Below are 18,925 nucleotides of genomic sequence, written 5' to 3' on the forward strand. Positions count from 1 at the left end.
GAAGGAAAAACTGGATTTGCACCTTGAAGCTAAGCCCTCAGTTTATCATCTGCTATTTCATTCCTCACAAAGCACTTGCAAATAATTCTAATATTTCCAAATCTGAGCTTGTTTGTCAAACTGAGTATATGTGACAGTTTTCCCATGGTGACCTATCTATTCAAGGAGTATCAGTATGGCTTGTTCCAGATTTCTTAAAAGTAAAATTTATTTATTAATTCTGTAAAATTACCATGAAAAATGTGTCCCATTTTTCTACACTCCTATTTATAATTTCAGTAATTATTTTAAAAATGAGAATCAAGAATAGAGTTTCCAGTTTAGAAAATGACTTCTTGACTCCATCTCTTTCATGGTGACAAAGCAGTTTTATTCAGATTTGCATGCGTGCTAAGTCGTTTCAGTCATGTCCAACTCTTTGTGACCCCTTGGACTGTAGCCCCCTAGGCTCCTCTGTCCATGGACTTCTCCAGGCAAGCATGTTGGAGTGGGTAGCCATTCCCTTCTCCAGGGGATCTTCCTGACCCAGGCATCGAACCTAGATCTCCTGCATTGCAGGCAGATTCTTTACCATCTAAGCCACCAGGGAAACCCTTATTCAAGTTAACTGTTAAGATTTAAAAGCATTTTTACACTGTCAGGCAATTAACAAATACCTGAAAGTCTTTTCAATTAATCTGATGCTTTAGAGCCAGCAGAGGGCGATAAACTGCCGTTAAGAAACAACCATTTGACGTACTTTTTTCTAGGCCTGTTTTAAAAATTGGGATGAAATGGCCAATATCTCAGACATAATTATTTCACTGTATTATAAACTTGTATAGGAATCTGATTTCCCTAAGATCAACTAGATGTACTTCTCAGATATGCAACCTTTAAATTCATAAACTACATAATTCACAAAATAAACTGTTACTAATATTGCAGGGACTTAAAAATAAAATTCCTAGCAAATATAACTACAGGTGATCAGTATAAAAGAAATTGATAAGTTCTCACCACAATAAAAAATTGCAATCATATGAGTTCATGGATGTTAATGAAACTTTATTTTTTGCGGTCTCTCCTGTGGATGGTCACCAATGGCAAATTGCCAGAAGTGAGCCAGCGTGGGAGAGGAGAAACACGCTTTCTTCATCAACCCTGAGTAACAGAGAGCACCCTCAGCTCTCACTTAACAACTTTCAGATCCAGCCATTGTTCTGTTCCGTGCAAAACACGGACTTCAGCATTAAGGGGGTGAACATGCATTCAAGCTCCCTTCCCTGGGGAAAGACAGCATGATTTCCCAGCGTCTCTGATGTGGCTGGAACCCAGGCCCTCTCTAGGTCCATGGATTTAGTTGTGAATCCAGGAGGAAACCTGGGAGGAATTCATCTTAGGGTGTCTGGCTGATGAAAAGGTTGTCTTGTACTTGCAGGAATGCAGAGTTCATGTTCTCAGGTCTCAGAAGCTGCCCTGGTGGGTGGGCTGTGTCCAGCAGGCCTGTCTTGTGCCCTGGAGGCTGCCTGGAAATCTGGCACAATCACTTGGCTGTTTTTGCTTTTCAGGGCTGGGGAGCTGAGTACCATCGCCAGGATGTCACAAGCACGCCCTGCTGGATTGAGATCCACCTTCATGGACCACTGCAGTGGCTGGACAAAGTTCTGACTCAGATGGGCTCCCCACACAACCCGATTTCTTCGGTGTCTTAACAGTCCTGTCTCAATACACATTTCTATAGGGTAGATGCTGTTGCAGGCAGTGGCTTATATCATTTCAGATTCACGACTAACTGAAGTTTCTAAGTACACATGTAAATACGTTTAATACATACTCTTCATATTTTGTATCACCATCTTGTTTTGTGCTTTCTAGTTAACCTGATGCCAGTACAACGCGATGAGAAAAGCAGGTTTTTTGCGCCTGTGCTCTAATAAGCAGCAGCTTCTTTTGTGGGAGAGAAGAAATGAGAGGCAAGTCTGTGGACAGTGTCTGAAGGGTGCTGGCAGAACAAAGGCAGCTTTCGTCTGCCGTGTCACATAAGGCATGTTGTGTGGCCAGTCCAGAAAAATACTAAAACTGTTTACGTAGCAAAAATCAGGTACTAGCAGCACTAGAGCAAATAACACTTTGGACAAAACAAAGCTATCAAACCCGTAACATTTAAATAGCCTCACTTCAAGTGCTGACAAAAAAAGAAAATCAAGCTTGAAAAATCAGTTATGTAAGACAACTCATATAAACTTTATTTCTGAAGTTGAAGTACCTGTAAGTGGACTGTTGTGCTGATATGAACGGTACTTTTTAAACAAATTAAAACTGTGATTGGAAAAGAAAGAAACTGTGAAGCTGAGAGCCAGGTTGCCTCATTATCTACCACTGTACAAAAAAATAAAATGACTCTAATATGGGAAGATATTATAAATATGAAAAGAGCATGAAATGAGCTATATCCCCCAGTTGCGAAATAAGACCAGCACTTTCTTAGTCCATGAATCACCCTCAGAGATGGCTGCCTTCCACGTAGGAAATCAGGTTCCTGTTCTGATGATTCATGGCAGGCAGCTCTGCAGAACTGAGTCTGCACAGCGTGCTCGCTGGCCTTGTGTTTAAGTCCTGTGAGTGTGTGGAAGCAGCAGAATAAGAGCATCGGACAAAAACACCCTGTGTTTACTTATTCCTTCTCACAATCCCACGTTCACAGTCTCTTGGCGAGGGCACATTTTGCCGCATGTTCCTCACACGTTGGTAAATACTAACTCTTCCCAGATGACTCAAACAATGTTCACTGAAGGCTTTGAGAAAATCTAGACACGTTGCTGTGATCAAATTTGAGTTATTTAACTCAGTGTCTCTACCGATTAAGTGACCTGCTGGTCATAGGTGGTAGCCTCTTACAAAACTAAAGCCTCATACCTGGAAATAACTTCCCAAATAAGATAATAATTCCATAATCCCTATCATTTCTGAGGAACAGTGGTCCTGAATAACGGGACATTTTTTAAAAATGTATACACAATACCAAACCCTGTTATTTACTTGGATGATAGAGAGAGGGCTGTTTCCCAAATTTCTAGGTACTTTCATATATATATAATTCCCACCCACTAAACACTGCATTGCTTGGAAAATTATTTCACACCCTCTTTAAAATGTGTAATTTAAGAAGGCAATTATGCTTGTTAACAGACGGTACTTCAGTGATCCAGGAGGTTTCTTCATTTATATAGTCTGTCTCAACTCTTTCTAGCATTAGTATATAGTAGCTGTTTCTCAAATTGTATTCAAGGTAGGAATGATCATATGAAAACAACGTATGTGTGAGCTACTGCCGTCACCTCTTGTAATGACTAGTGTTACCTAGTAGAAGCTTTCATATATACAATAGAAAATATCACATTTTACATTAAAGCTAGGTGGTCCATTTAGTGTTTAGAGAACTCTGTAGTTTATTGGTTCACCAGCTATGTATGTGCCCGGCACAGTGTTAGGTACTGTAGACTCAATGTACACAAGAAACCGTCCCAGCCCTCTGGAGCTGAGAGTGTACACAGAAATCTGTAGAATCATCTTCATGTTTCAAGAACTATTAAAACAAAACATGTGCTCTTTCTTAGGCTTGAAAAAAATATAATTGACTTCCTAATTATCTCTATTTTGAAACTGATTTCCCTTCTCTTCTGAGCAATCATGTCATGGATGAAGACATCCTTGGATAAATGAAGCTTTTCTTCTTTGTCTCAAAGTTGGATTTTTCTCCTCTTCCTTCCCTATTTTCCAGTAATTCCCTATGTCCCCTTTCCTTGGAAAAGGCATTAGTATGGTGAAGTCTTCCTCAAACGAGTACTGCTGCACAAAACAGCATGAGGTACACGTGGTTTGGGCTCCAGGGATCAAACATCGCTTTATCCATCAGTGATCAGACTCCTCCTCTGGTAATCTTACACCTTTACAGAATTATCGGTACTAGTTGCTTATAAATGACATGAAAGAATACACTGGCTTTCCACGCAGCTTTGGGAAACCAGGACAGAATACTCCAGTGAATCGGAATTGTATCTTCAAAAAATAAATGATTAAAGTGGTACGTATGCATCACTACCAGGTCTATCTCACCAAAAGCCTTTATTAAGATACTGTGAAATTCAGAGAATTTACAAGTGATGGGAAGTTAACCCTTAAGTCATTGTAACATAGTCACATTTTAGATCAGGCTTTTAAATTTTTTTCTGGCAAGAATTGTTAAAAATTGTAATGCGGGGTTGGATTTCTGACTTCTAAATGTGCTTATTTAGCATTCAATCCTTGAGGTAGACAGTCCAATGTCTTCACATTCTTATATAGGATCATGAGCAAAGTGGACATGCTAAGCCATTAAATTGCTTCAGCAATTGCCAAACATGTTTACGGTTGCCGTAGACAAGGGTTGTGCAATGGAGAACAGTAACATCTGGACTGCTCACAAGACTCAGAACATTTATAGTGCTGTTCAAGTCTGGGTTTTTTCTCCTGTTAAAAATTTGAGATGTAAAAAATTTTAGTTAGATGATATTTTAATACCTACCAGTGCTTTGGAATTATTAAGATGTCACTTCTCAATACATTTACTTTATGTTACTTTTTTTTTTTTACACTCAGTTTAAAATCAGAAAATGTTGGGACAACCACCTAGCATTTAGAATCTCCTTTTCATTGTCTCCTTAGGAATCTCTTGTTAGACTTCAAGCAGCGGTTTAACTTTGAGTATGTCCTGAATATTTGGTATACATAGTCAACAAATAAAGCAAAATATAACACGCATTCCAAATTTTTTCTGCTCCTGTTAAGGATTTAATGGCCGAACTATATGACAAATTACATGATCTTGGCGTATGTTAAGTTCAAATTAATGTAAAACAAACTAACAAACTATTTCTATTTAAGTCATGTTTTTTATTATAGCTAGGCGTCAGTTATCTTTCAAATGCACTTACACAGTTATCTGATTGTTTATAATAAAGAATACTGTACCTAAATGACTTCTGGCTCATTATTCCCTGCAACGGAGAAGGCAATGGCACCCCACTCCAGTACTCTTGCCTGGAAAATCCCATGGACAGAGGAGCCTGGTAGGCTGCAGTCCATGGGGTCACTAAGAGTCGGATACGACTGAGCGACTTAACTTTCACTTTTCACTTTCATGCACTGGAGAAGGAAATGGCAACCCACTCCAGTATCCTTGCCTGGAGAATCCCAGGGACAGTGGAGCCTGGTGGGCTGCCATCTTTGGGGTCGCACAGAGTCGGACACGACTGACGTGACTCAGCAGCAGCAGCAGCATTCCCTGCAAACCTCATAGAAGGATTCGTTGCATAAGAGTCCTTAAGATGATCTTATACAATCCTGTTTTGAAAATGGGATTTTTTGAAACCCAACATCCTATAGAGAAATGAGGTAACAGTTTTGAATTAAACATCTTGGAATAACTGGCATTAAATATAGAACCTTGGAGGGGGAGGGATAAATTAGGAGGTTGGGATTAACATAGACACACTACTGTATATAAAATAGAAAAAAATATAGAACCTTGAAGATATTTTGCAGTAATTTTAGAAAGGATATGCAGAGAAGCTTTTTTTCCTGTGTATTAGAAAATATTAAGTGATACTACGGTATATGGGAATGAACAATTTTATTACTGTAAATATCTGTACATTGATATATAGTACCTGTCAGAAAAGTGTTAAAGGCAACTCAGGAAAAAAAACGAAGAAAGAATCCAGAAGGAATATGAAAATAACTAAAAATGTAAATTTTCTATTCCCTCCACTTAAATTTCCTTCCAGTCTAAATGTGGGGGGGGGGCGGCTATGTAAGTATTTTGAAAAAACTTGGTCTTTTATTAACTTGATTAAAGTTTTCTTTTTTAAAAAAAAAAAGAAATAGAGCCATTTATTCAAAAGAAACATTTTGTGGAATTCCAAAATGTAAACAGATGCAAGACAAGCTATTCTGGTTCCATATAGAGGAGGGTTCAGTCAGTTCAGTTGCTCAGTCATGTCCGACTCTTTGTGACCCCATGGACTGCAGCACACCAGGCATCCCTGTCCATCACCAACTCCCAGAGCTTACTCAAACTCATGTCCATCAAGTCAGTGATGCCATCCAACCATCTCATTTACTTAAGCTGTAAGTTTATGGAGAGTGGTGATTGTGTCTTGCTTGTCTTTGCATCTCCTATGGTTCCTGACCCTGTTCTTGCATCCAAAATTTGGTATGGCACTTCAACCACAAACTAGTACATATTTTTAAATATACCATTGTAGAGACATAAAATATTTTCTTTAAACATTAGCCTATCTAAGAGACAGGATATTTTCATTAGCCTAGAAACTTCCACATATTCACTTATTAGATGATTCTTATGCATCAGCTACTACCAGGCAGGCACTATAGATAACAATGACAGATGACACAGTTTCTGCCCTAAAGAAACTTCCAAGTCTGTGGAGGAAGATGAACAAGTAAACCGATAAAGGTCAATGTGCTATCAGCTGTGACAGGCTGCTGGAGGACCTGGCAATGAGATCTCCACCAGGCCTGGGTGGGTACCCAGGAAGGTTTCTGGGCTTATCCACCTTGCCTTCCTTCCCATTGGTTCCCATTAGCAAGGCTCCCAGACATTTCCAGGCCAGTTTAGGTGCCCAATCTCTGTGCCCCCATTGTAATTTGTGCTCATCATCGATCAATTATCAATCCCTATACCATATTGTCTTCTTGTCCATCCATCTCTACAAGGCTGGGAACTTTTTAAAGGCAAGGATTCTATCTATCCGTGTTCAGCATTTTCCAGCTGTTGTTTCTTTAGAAAGGCATCTGGGGTTCCCATTATGAAGGTAGAAATGGTATTTGTCTTTGATACTCCTTTTTTAAAATCAGCAATTATTTAATTTCTTCTCCTCAAAATAAAAATAGTCGCAAGCCTCCAACTGCATGTCCAGTGACCATGCTGCAGCTGGTGGGGATGAGAGAAGCATACTTAAGATTTAGTTTGCAAATACTTAGCTGCACGGTGGGAGAAGGCAATGGCACCCCGCTCCAGTACTCTTGCCTGGGAAACCCCATGGACGGAGGAGCCTGGTAGGCTGCAGCCCATGGGGTTGCGAAGAGTCGGACATGACTGAGCAACTTCACTTTCACTTTCCACTTTCATGCACTGAAGGAGAAAATGGCAACCCACTCCAGTATTCTTGCCTGGAGAATCCCAGGGACGGAGGAGCCTGGTGGGCTGCCGTCTATGGGGTCACACAGAGTCGGACACGACTGACGCGACTTAGCAGCAGCAGTGGCTGCACAGTAGGAGCAAGGAAAGGCAACTTTGACAGTTAAACTGTTAAAATCATTTCTGTTCTAAGCATTTATTTTCAGAATGTGAATTTGAGTGAAGAAAATAAGAATAAAAATTCTTAGAACAAGTCAACAAGGAGTATAAAGAAGATAACAGTTTTGAATGTTTATCTCTGTATGATCATCATAGATGGTTCTATTATCTGCATACATCTGATAAAAATGTTAACTGTGGCCTCAGATTTACTCCAGTAATCTGAAAGATGATGTTAAAACGGAGTAAATATAATGAAAATTATATTCAGGGTTGTTTTTTAAGCCCCAAATTACTCACACCTGCATGCAGTATGTTATTTGGAGATAATGCTTGCAAATGACAGGCTGAATTCTCTCTGGCCTCATCATTTAGAAAGAAAAAAAACTAAACATTCTCAAAATAACACACTGATGGTTAATGAAGTTGTCTGTAGAGAGACGCTTAGGAGTAGGGGTCAGAAGACTTTTCCTATCCAGGGCCAGACAGTAAAAATTTTCAGCTTTGCAGGCCATGTGACCTTCATGTCTGTTGTAACTACTTGACTCTACCACCACAGTGCAAAAGCCGCCATGCACTATGTAAGTGGCCAGGGGTGGCTCTGTACCAGTGAAATCTTAATAGATGTCGAAATCTGAATTTCATGTAATTTTCACATGTCATGAGATGGTTTTTCTTTTGGTTTTCCAACCGTTTAAAAATGTAAAAACTATTCTTAGCCTGTGGCGGTACAGAAACGAACTGTGGGTTGGATCTGGCCTGGAGTGGGCTCCCAGTTCGCTGAGACCTGAGGATAAGAAGGCGTCTTGAACGTTACCAACCACAGCTGTGCTCTCATCTCAATGCCTCAAGGAGACACCCCTGAGCCTGACCACCAGAACCCCTCTGGTAAGCTCAGCTAACCTTAACACTATTGCGGGGGAGAGGTGATTATTGTAAGCCATTATGCTTTGGGGTGGCATGCTAGGTAACTGACACAGTCACCATCCATGTGTGGAATGCTGATGCGGCTCTGTCTCTGGTTTATCCTGAACCCTCAGGTGGGAGGAGCGGCTTCTTGTCACAAAGTGCAGGCAAGCCTGTCTGGAAGCACCTGTAATTTGTGATACAGTTGCTATTTTGGTTCTCAACACTACCCTGGCTTCATCTGCTCTGCCAGTGCCACAGCTGTTTGAGAGATCTGTGTTCAAAATACTCCTCTTTTTCAGACTCTGTGGGAAGGCTTGCCAGTTTGGTTGCTAGAGGTTAAGCATTCAATTCCTGCCTCCTGTTACTAACACCAGAGGTGAGCCCTGACATTGCCCAGCGAGGGCACAGTGCAGGCAGTTAGGCAGCACTGGCCTCTGAGGACACTGGTGTTCCCACCGCCATGGTGGGAAGCACCACAGTGATCCCAAGCTTCATCTTGCGGCTGCAGAAGAGGCTAGAGCCCAGTGCTCTGCTGGCCGCAAAACACCCAGCCCTCCTCTCCAAACTGGGTACCTGTGAGTTACTCTGTGAGTCTCGGTTTTAAATTCTCATTGCCCTTCAGAATAGGCAATGCCTGGCCTGGGCAGGGGCTGTGGTCATTTTCTAATCGCTAACAAAGCAGGAAATGTTCAAGAAAGTGAGGTCTTAGATGGACTTTATACACCATTTAAAGGTAGTGAATGTCTGCGACTAGGGAGCAAAGGGCAATTCTGATGGTTGCTGGCGCTAAAGGGGTGAATAGGAAACAGAAGAGACAGGAAACATGGTCACGTGGCACTTGGGCATAAGAAGAGAGAAAGGTACCTGGATGAGGGAGGGAGACTTGGCTTTTCACACACAGGCAGACCCCAGACCCCAGGAGGGCCCACTCACTGGCACAAAAAGCAGGGTGTCCGAGCCCCGAAGGGTCTTTTAGGAAGAAAAGGCCAGCTCAGCAAGCATCACAGGAGCCTGGAAACAGGGTCCCTAAGCATGACATGGAGCTTCCATACTGGCAGACAACTTTTGGTGATCTTAGAAAAATATGGCTTTCTCTAAGACTCATTTTCTGAAAGGAAATAATGCTGTCACAATTACCCTCACCTGCCACCCACAAGATGATCCTAATCAACACAATGGTGAAGTACACTTAACTAGGTGTATTTTATTTAATATAATTACCACAGTAAACAGTAATATAATTTTGTGCAAATATATGATGTTAATATATAGCCTGTTCCTTATTAGATTTTCAAAGGCAACCGCTATAAATTTTAACAGTGGATGGTGGTCTCCAACCAAAGACAGTAAACAACCCAGACTGCAATTTTAAGAGAGGAAAACAGATAGAAAATCTCACTAGTCGTAATTTCTTTTATGCTTGTTTTCCTTAGCTTTCTGATTTTGCTTTCCTGCTGCATATACTCTTGAGCCCTTTTAAGCCCAAACTATAAACAGCTCATGAAAATCAGTATCTGTGCTCAATGAATACACTGTAAGAAAGGCTGCATGCATTTCTATATCACTAGGTTAAAGCTATGAATAGAAAGCATCATTTAATTTGCTGTAGCTTATAATAATAATAAAAGCTTATCTCTGCTGCATTAGAATAATACAAACGATTATTTGGAGGGTGGAGCAATGTATCATAAGGAGAACAGGGAAAGTAGCCCATGTCCTGATTAGAAGATGAGATCAACTCACCTAATCATTAAACATGTCAAGTATTTTCACTAAAAAGTTTTGAAAATATTAAGTTTAAACTCAGTAAAAGCAGCATTTTAATTAGTATTTTAATAATAATTTTTTCCTATAGTGAAACAAGTCTGTTCAACAAATGAGAGTTCAGCCCATCTCCAAATCATAAGCTAGACTATCTGAACGCAGTCTTATGTATACACCATTCAACAGCATCTGTAATCATGATTATAATACTCATTTTCATAGCTAATGAAAGTTAGAAACCGAGGGGGTAATGATGATAAGAATACTAAAATTTCCATGTCGATTAGTTACACAGAGGAAATCAGGACTATTTGCCAATATCTGTACTAATTATATTTCCTAATTCTAGAAAAAGAAACAGGAAGTTTTAAATCAACAATCATGTCAAAGATCCCAAATTGAGACCTTTTAAACTAAAAGCCATCAAAGTGTCAGATACGTCCAAATATTCAAAACTTGAAAGCTTACATGGGCAAGAGATACCATAAAAAAGTAAACGAACCAATGTTAAACATGAAAAAAAGAAATAAAAATGACATAGGGTTCATTTTTGTAACAGTCACCAGACTTTTTGCACATTTTAGGAAAAAAGGAGGCTAATGTAAAAAATAGACAAATAGACAAAAGACAGGACTAGCTAATTGAGAGAAGAGCCAAATCTAAGTAGCCAACAAGCATAGAAAAAGGTTCTCAAATTTACCAGCACTCATGGAAATGCAAGTAAATGTAACAGCAGTAATATAGCTATCAGAAAGGCAAGAGGTAAAAAAAGGAACAGCAATTCCTACTGCTGGTAGAAATGTGAGGAAAAGAAATTCTCCCAGGGACTTCCCTGGGTAAGACTCCACGGTCCCAATGCAGGGGGCCAGAGTTCAATCCCTGATCAGGGGACTAAGATCTCACATAGATGGTAAGAAACTCTCAGAGGGGACTCTCACAATAAATAAGTGCTACATATTCAGAAATAAAGATACCGCAGTAAAAACATATTTGTTTCTATAAACTGAACTAGAAAGCCAAGAAAAAAAGCATAGCCTATCTACTGTTTTCAATTTGTAGCAGGACTTCAGTTCAATTCAGTCGCTCAGTCATGTCCAACTCTTTTCGACTCCATGAATCGCAGCACGCCAGTTTGTAATAACAAAAACATTTTGGAGGGTCATCTGTGCGTGGTAAAAATTTAAGAGTTCAAAGGATTATTTTGATAAAAGATCTTCCAACCACTGAACACCCCATTCTTCTACCCCATGACACCCGTGCCCCAATTTTCCTTTGCTACTTCCAATTTTGCATATGAGCTTGCATGAGCATATAATTACATTTACATATAATTTTGGTAACATTATTTACGATCCTTTGTATTTGCCTATTCAAAACTAACTGTAGTCCCCTCACAATTTTTGGCTAATATAATCTTTGATGGACACCTCTTTTGAAGACTATCTTGTTTGGATTAACTACTTCTGATGCAAAACATCTGTTTCATTGATTTCTTTCTTTCCCTTTCCTTTTCTGATTGCTTTTCAGCAAGTTTTGGCAGTGCACTAGAGCTGCTGGTTGACGAGCTGAAGCAAATCCGTCTGGGTTTCTCCCGAGTTGAGAGCCGTCCCTGAGTTATTTACTTGCCACCAAATCCTACAGGCTTGTTTATTCAATCCCTCCAAATCCCACTCTTCAAGTGGAAGTCTCGGAATGGTTTTAAAACCAAGGCATTAAGAAGCTTGAGTTATTGATATACCCACTATTACAGAGTGTAATCAAGACTGAGGCAGCTGTTAACTCATTGTAACGAGTACTGCTAGTTTCCTAGATGAAATACCTCCTGCTCTCAGATTTTTCCTACACTTACTCTGCAATGTCATAGTAAACTCCACTTCCTGTTGGCCTCATTTCGTCTCTGTTCAGGAAGAACTCTAGCTTCTATTACTGACAGTACTCTCACAAAAGCAACCTAACTTCCTCCACTTCTTCCACTAAATGAATTTGAGCTCAAGCTTACAATTTACCTTTCTTCCTCTAAGTCTGGTGAAGCCCTGTGAAACTGTGTCACTGATTGCAGATTGACATTATAGGTTCCTGGTTTCCAGACCAAATTTTTAATGCTGCTCATCAACCCACTTACATACAGTATTACTGAGGATAATACTAATATTATTGAGGATATTGGCTTGGCTGGATGTCACAGAACACCTGAATAACCATGGCAGATACAAGAAAGTCTGCCTCTCTTTCACACAGTAGTCCAAAACGGGGGATCCCAGGCTAGGATGGTGTCTCGGCTCCCTGAGGCCATCCAAGGACACACACACAAGGCTAGTTCTCCAGATTTAAAGGATGAATAAACTCAGCCTCTCAGTGGGAGGAACAGTGAAGTCACCTTACAAAAGTTATACATGCATGGAGGGGTAAAACAAAGTTGGGGACAAATTACAATAAACCTACCCCAAATAAGTAAAAACCTTATTGTTTTTTATAATATATATTAAGTTCCTTTCTTTTAATTCAGCTCTTACTGGCCTATTACTTTCTCATTTCCTCATCCTCCTGTTTCACTTGAAGAAGGATAAGCTGCTTTTTTTTTTTTACTACATAAGTTAACTTACACTCTAGGGATTCAAAAAAGCTCCAAACTCCACAAGTAAGAAAACAAGCTAACAGTGGATAACAAATGTAAATGAATTCCTCTGCATCTGGTGTACAGCAACTGAAGAATAGAATTAGTGAATCAGACAACTCAAAGGTCAATAATGACTTTAATGAGTAATTCTGGTAAAAGCGTTTCTGCACAGATATGCAGGTATAAAAACAGATACAAAAAGTGAACAAAAAGATCCCTTCTCTCCTTAAGGACATCTTAGAACATCCACGACTAAATTTAACTTGATATATATTTCAGAGCTTAAAACTCAAGAGACTGTAACAACTTTCTGCAGTTTAACTTGAGGCACATGCACTTATTATTCTAACACTGGAAATACTTTCTTGACATTTGATTTGGTCCTCTTATTGGTAAGCTTTGCCTTTTAAAAGTTTTACTAGGAGAAAGTACAAGAAAAAAGTATCTGTCCAGATTGCCCATCACTCTCTGAACATTATCTAGGAATAATACGACCTTAAAACAGCTCAATTTTGAAAATCACTGACAAAAATGCTGGAGTGTTACTTTGGGGATCTCTTTTTGAAAAAGAAATGTGTATTAAAAAAGTAGTTTTGTTCTGACACTGGTAAGTGGACATACGTTTGTACTGTTCACAAATTCAGTACACAAGAGTTGTTTGCTTTAAAAGAGAACACCAATAAAAGCAGAGAGGCCGACTCTCGGAGGCGCACTCACTCCAGGGTACTTAGTTAACCCCTCCTGGGTTTTACCAGCACATCTTTGAGAAGAGGTGTACATCCTACTCTCTCAGATATTTAATAATGATCCCTTTCTTTACACATAAAAAATACACTTACCTCCTTGACAGCCCCAGTCTTAACTGGAAAGAAAAGGTTATTATGAGAACCCAATTCTAGGTGCCCTAACTACATTTTATCAACACAAATAGCTCTCAGTGTTTCTTAAGAGGAGGGTTATTGGCACTGAGTGTAAGATACTTCTGAACTGTGGGGGACCATTCCACTTAGCATTCCTGACCCACTCATTAAAAACCAGCAAGTTTTCAAGGTCACTGTGACAAAACATACCCATCCATTTCCAACTGGATGGCTGGCTGGCCCTTGGACTGCCATGGACTGCCTCTTGATGAGAACCACTGAGTTAGATGATCCAAGATTAATATCTATTAACTTCGTGACTTCCACAGAAAGCAACTGCTGCATTACCTTCAGTAACAATGACTGAAGAGAAACACTTTGTTTTTTTTTTTAAAAAAACCTTGTATTTAAATACTACTTTGGAAAGATAAGCTGATTTCTTCAAATCCATGGTGATCTCAAAGGACTAGATGCACAATGTGCAATGCTTATTTGTCCCCAAATGCACACATACATTCACAGGAAAATGACTGTTTACCATCTGCTGGCATGTCTTACCCCATTTATCTTTAGTGTAAAAATATGTCTGTCCACTACAATAAGATAAAAAACATGCAGGTCTTCTTAATAAATTCCCTCACACTGATGTTCCTGGAAACTGCTGTTGTCTTTGCTCCAAAACTTGCTGATTTAATAGCTGCTGCTGTTTCTGTAAAAACTGCACCACTTCTGGACTTCTTAGTAATGACTTAAAAAGGAGAAAGAGAAAATATGTTTATTAATAGCAGTATTCTTATGAGGTTGTACTCATGCTATAAAATTACTCTGATATATCCTTATACCCGATAAAATACACTTACAAAAAAAAAATTCCTGAACTGAATTCATTTCTTCATCTGATGCACTGCAGTTAAACTTCAAACTAATAATAATAAAACCTGGTATCATGCATCAAATACTAAAATCTAAAACTTATGGGGGAAGCCTGATTTTATTGGTGACTTTGCACACAAAGGAAATGCTTTTATGATATGCCAGCATTTATACTCTCTATGAAACCTAAGGGCCAAGAAGAGCGCTGGCCCAAAATTACAGCAGAAAAAAAAGAAAGGAAAAGACACCCCATGTAAACACGGCAGTTAAATTCCAGTTTAGAAACATATACATTTTTGTCAAGTACTGGAACTTAAGTTCCTCCCACTAGCTCACTAAGTCTTTTGGAAGAAATTAAAAATGATGTATGTCTGTGTGTATAGGTATGTGTGTATAAATATAGGTATACATGTATAATAAAAGTAATTAGCCCCCAACTAAAATAAATAAATTTATAAAATAAAAAAAAAAGAAAGGAAAAAAAAAATATATTAGCACACTACCAAAACTTCAGAAAAGAAATACAACTTCTCTAAAACAACTAGTAAGTTTTATACACTGACCATTTTTAAATATAGTTATACTCACATGACAAAGACTAATGTTTTTCTTAAAATATTTATATAAATTGATAAGGAAGAAAAACATTGAGCCTAATATAGGCTACTTAGCTGTTATGAGGCTGCTGAACAATGAAGTTGTTTAAATTACTATTTTACTATTTGTGATAAATACATTTTTGGCAATGTCCTTACGCTTAACTTTATATTTAAGATTCATTTCCTGTGCATGTTTTCACAGTAAAATGATTTCTGAGTTAAGGAATGACCATTTTAAGGACTCTTAATACAGACTGCTCAACTGCTTTCTTGAACTGATATTAGTGTAAGATGCCATCAGAATGAGAGTCCTTTTCATGGAGTCCTCAACATCACTGTGTGTTATCATTTAATAATTTTCACTTATTGAACTGTTTATTATGTAATTTTTTACTGATATGAAATACATTTCCATATCATGTAAGGGAAGCATTTCTGCTTTTTTCCGTTTATATTTTTTTTGCAATGTACTGAAGGCAAACTTTTTCTTCATCAATCTGTATGACAAAAATGTCAACCATATCAACCATAGTCTTTTATATATTTGTTGCAACTCTTTTTCCTGTTATTTTCAAGTTTGCATTTTTATTTTTATGCTGCCATTTTTTACTACAGTATTCATTTTTATGTAGCTAAATTATATTTTCTCTGTAATTTTGTCTTTATGAGATTCCAATGTATACTGGCAGAAGCACAGTTCTTTTCTGGACCCATTTAACACAGTATCACAATTATAAACTGACAACCAGTTTAAAAACCACAATTTTCAACTGATAACCAGTTTAAAAATCTCAAAAGTTGAATAGTTCCATTTATAACAAACAAATGTGTTAAGTTTGTAACTACTGTACAAACAGACATTTACCAGTCTTTTTTGATTTAACACTTGTTCTAAAAGAGTAGGTCTTGCAGGTCGATCTCCAAAAGATCCCGTTCTTTGTTTTACAATGGAGAGTATGTTGTCTGCACTTTCCTGGGATAAAAGATAAAAACCCAAATAGGATTAAGTGTTGATATAATAATCCATGATTACAGGCATTTCAATGATGCTTTGCTTCTCCTCCTTCTCGCCCAGTTCCTGGGAGCCTTTGGGAAAGTCCCTCTTTAAGTCACTAGGCAAAGTGTTGACAGTTAATTTTATATAACACGCCTCACTCCCTCACCCTCCAGGATTTCCAACCTGGGATCTTCAGTCTCCAGAAGTTCTTAAAAATCAACAGAGAGGCAGGGGTAGAGGAAGGGGACCTATCTTAATATCTGTTCCTCATTTAACCTTGATTTGTGTCAGGAATACGGATTTTTTTTTTTTTTTTTAAGGAATACTGATTTTTAAATACCTTAATTTCTAATCCTGCTGATAATACCCCGTCACCACCTACCAGTCCTTCTATAGTTATCTCCTAAAAAGTCTCTAAATCTAGAGGCCCTTGACTTTAACCCACCCCATTACAATAGCAGCCCTTGTTACTGCCTAACTAGGAACTTTCTTTTGAAGCCTCCAAATTCAAATCCTACTGCCTGGCATTCAGTATCATACAAAAACTGGCTTCAAACTCTTTCCAAATTTATCTTTTGTGAATTTTCCACACAGATACTTCACTTTAGCTAGAAAGGTCCCCTTGCTGTCTTCCCAAAAGTAGCTCCTGTATTCCCACTTCCCCCTCCTTTACTAAGACGTGCTTCTCTTTCTTTTTACCACCAAAATTCTAGGGAAGTGGGATAGCGTGGGGATAAGACTGAAGGTTCTAGAACCAGACTGCTTGGGTTTGAGTACTTGCTGGCTGCATGACCTGGGCCAAGTTACTTAACCTCTCTTTGCCTCAGTTTCCACTTATGGAAAGTAAAGTATTTATCTCACTGCTGAAGGGGGTGAGACTACATTTATAGCTGTGCACTGTGCCTGGCATATAAGAAATTTAGCTGATTAAACACAAACTATCAGCCATCCTTTCTAGCTTATACTGAGTTGTATTTTCTCTGCAAAGCCTTTCCAGAGTATCTCAGCCTACAGTGATCTATCCTCTCCACTACTAAAGTAGCACTTATCCTTGGTCCTTATTGTATCCTGACTGTTTCCGTTAGTTCTTTTCTTTACACTGAGCTCAACAAAGACTTAGAGCTCCTGATTCCTCAAACTGACAGTGTCCTATAAGTAAATGGCTATTATTTGTTGCATATAGCAATTCTCTTTCCTAAGAAATCATGCAAGTTATTTCAGGAAATAGGAAAAAAATTAAGTTTCTTTTTGTAGGGGGTGGAGAGAGAGATTTTAATTCAGTTATCTACTTGCCTTTTATATATTTTCCTCAAATTGTAGGTGCAAATGCTTGACAATTAAAAAAAAAAAAAAAGAAAAATAAATTGGTTACAGGTAAAGCATTTCCTACCTGAAAAGAAGTGTATCATCTTCTCACTCTGTAAAGAATTCTGAAGTAAATGAGTACCTTTGGAACAAACAGAGCGTCAAACGACTGCCCCTACTTTCATTCTTGAATAAGGGAGATGCTTATTTACTGAGAATTGGAGTACCAAGAATAAAATTAACTGAGAGAAAGACACTGAGAACAGAACTAAGTACTATTAATAAGAACAGAGTACTGAGATAGGATTAAAAATGTAACACAAAGGACACTAACAAAAGTACTCTTTTTTCTACTTTAGCTAGTGGAAAGGTGCTGAGAACAGGGTACTAAGACGAGGTACACTTAAGAAAAGGATACTGAGAACAGAGTAGTGAAAAAAGGAAGCGATTACCTTCTCTAAAGGACCGATTTCAGCTGGGTTCCTATGTCTCTTTGCCTGCTCCTCCAGTGATGAATCAGCTCAATCTACAACCTGCCCTTCCAGCCCGTACCCAGATCTTTGAAATTACAGCTTTGCTACCATGTCACACCATTTTCATTGAGATTTACTCATCTCTCACAAGGGTGTACCAAAACCGTTCAGGCTTTGCCTACATTTGTATAAACTTTTTGAGGGCAAGCACTCGCTAACTTTCAGCCAGAAGTCCAGCCACGGAAACCTGGCCCCTTTGGGAGCCGGTGGGCAGGGGCTGGAGCTGCAGTCTGCGGCAGGAGTGGGGTCTCTTTTTCCACCTCCCACTCCCCCAGACCCCAGGCCATACCTCCAGTTTGACGTTTCCTGAGCTGCCAGCCGCGGCGGCCCCACCGCAGTTCAGGGCCTGGTCGCTTTTCTTCTTCTTGTACTTGTCCTTGTACATCTTGTTGCGGTGTTTCTTGCACATCCACGGCTTGCGCTGCTTGGCCACCTGGCTCGTGGTCTCGCTGCAGCCCTCGTACGTGCAGGTCTTGCTCAGGCCGCCGCCGCCGCCGCCTCCCCCGCCGCCACCGCTGCCCCGTCTCCGGGCTCCCCCGCCGCCGCCCTCGCCCCCCGAGTGGGTCTCCTCGTCCTCCAGATCCTCCAAACTGGCTGTGCTCTCGCCTCCTCCCGGGGGGTCCGAGGTGTCCAGCAGGTCGGCCTCGTCGTCCCCCGCCTCCTCCTCGCCATCCCCCGCCACTTCGCATAGGTACCGAACGGGCTTGCCGGGCCCTCCGCTGCCCCCCAGGGCCGGAGCCTGCCGCAGGACGCCCTCGGCCGCGGCTTCGTCCTGCCCTCCACAGGGGTGCATCACCAGCAGCGCGAACTGCGAGGCCGCGGCGCCCGGGACAGGGGCTGGAGCCAGGGCCTGGCCCGGGGCAGGGGCGGGGGCTCCGGGGCGGAGCGCGCCGCCGGCGGCGCCCGGCCCCGCGCCTTCGGTTACACCCTGCACCTCCGTGCTGCTGAGACTTGAGGTGGGAGGGTCCACGACCCCGGCCTTTCAGCACCTGCCGGGCCCAACTATACCTAGCAAACCAGCTTCCCCGGACCGCAAGAAAAACCAGAGAGGGCTCCGCGACGGCGCCCCACTGCGCCTGCGCGTCTGCCGCCGGCGCCTGAGCGTCTCTACGCTCGGTGGCCTTCA

General features: G+C 40.3%; 2 protein-coding genes across 7 annotated transcripts in view; one reads left to right on the forward strand and one right to left on the reverse strand.

The window, feature by feature from the left end:
* SMAD9 (SMAD family member 9) overlaps nucleotides 1–4,997 on the forward strand; it is a 69,795-nt gene extending 64,798 nt beyond the window's left edge. For all 3 annotated transcript variants that reach the window (XM_081551800.1, XM_081551799.1, XM_081551801.1), the window contains one exon: nucleotides 1,551–4,997. In XM_081551800.1, the coding sequence (XP_081407926.1) occupies nucleotides 1,551–1,694 (144 nt within the window). In that variant the 3' untranslated portion in view covers nucleotides 1,695–4,997. The remainder of the gene's footprint in view (nucleotides 1–1,550) is intronic.
* On the reverse strand, nucleotides 1,031–18,879 carry RFXAP (regulatory factor X associated protein). Of its 4 annotated transcripts, XR_014071754.1 has the most exons (5): nucleotides 18,089–18,879; nucleotides 15,830–15,937; nucleotides 14,051–14,240; nucleotides 5,205–5,400; nucleotides 4,021–4,491 (listed from the first exon to the last, which is right to left on the reverse strand). XR_014071754.1 is itself a non-coding variant. In XM_081551811.1 (3 exons), exons 1-3 carry the CDS (start codon nucleotides 18,590–18,592, stop codon nucleotides 14,130–14,132), a joined length of 723 nt encoding a protein of 240 aa, XP_081407937.1. In that variant the 5' UTR covers nucleotides 18,593–18,879; the 3' UTR covers nucleotides 12,752–14,129. The 4 variants fall into 4 exon arrangements, 1 of the variants encoding a protein (XP_081407937.1); XR_014071752.1 differs by lacking the exon at nucleotides 5,205–5,400 and having other exon boundaries at nucleotides 1,031–4,491; XR_014071753.1 differs by lacking the exons at nucleotides 4,021–4,491; nucleotides 5,205–5,400 and adding an exon at nucleotides 9,438–11,178.
* Nucleotides 18,880–18,925: the final 46 nt, after the last annotated feature.

This window comes from Giraffa tippelskirchi, chromosome 12 (assembly GCF_054371585.1).
Source record: "Giraffa tippelskirchi isolate mGirTip1 chromosome 12, T2T-mGirTip1v1.2.pri, whole genome shotgun sequence".
NCBI classification, from domain to species: domain Eukaryota; kingdom Metazoa; phylum Chordata; class Mammalia; order Artiodactyla; family Giraffidae; genus Giraffa; species Giraffa tippelskirchi.

What these genes read in the sequence shown, in the direction of transcription:
- RFXAP (XM_081551811.1), bottom strand. Translation starts at nt 18,592, where the DNA reads ATGCACCCCTGTGGAGGGCAGGACGAAGCCGCGGCCGAGGGCGTCCTG. An exon ending in CAGGAAACGTCAAACTGGAG is followed by an intron (nt 15,938 to 18,088) that starts GTATGGCCTGGG and finishes CTTTTATCCCAG; the next exon opens with GAAAGTGCAGACAACATACT. An exon ending in TGTTAAATCAAAAAAGACTG is followed by an intron (nt 14,241 to 15,829) that starts GTAAATGTCTGT and finishes CTCCTTTTTAAG; the next exon opens with TCATTACTAAGAAGTCCAGA.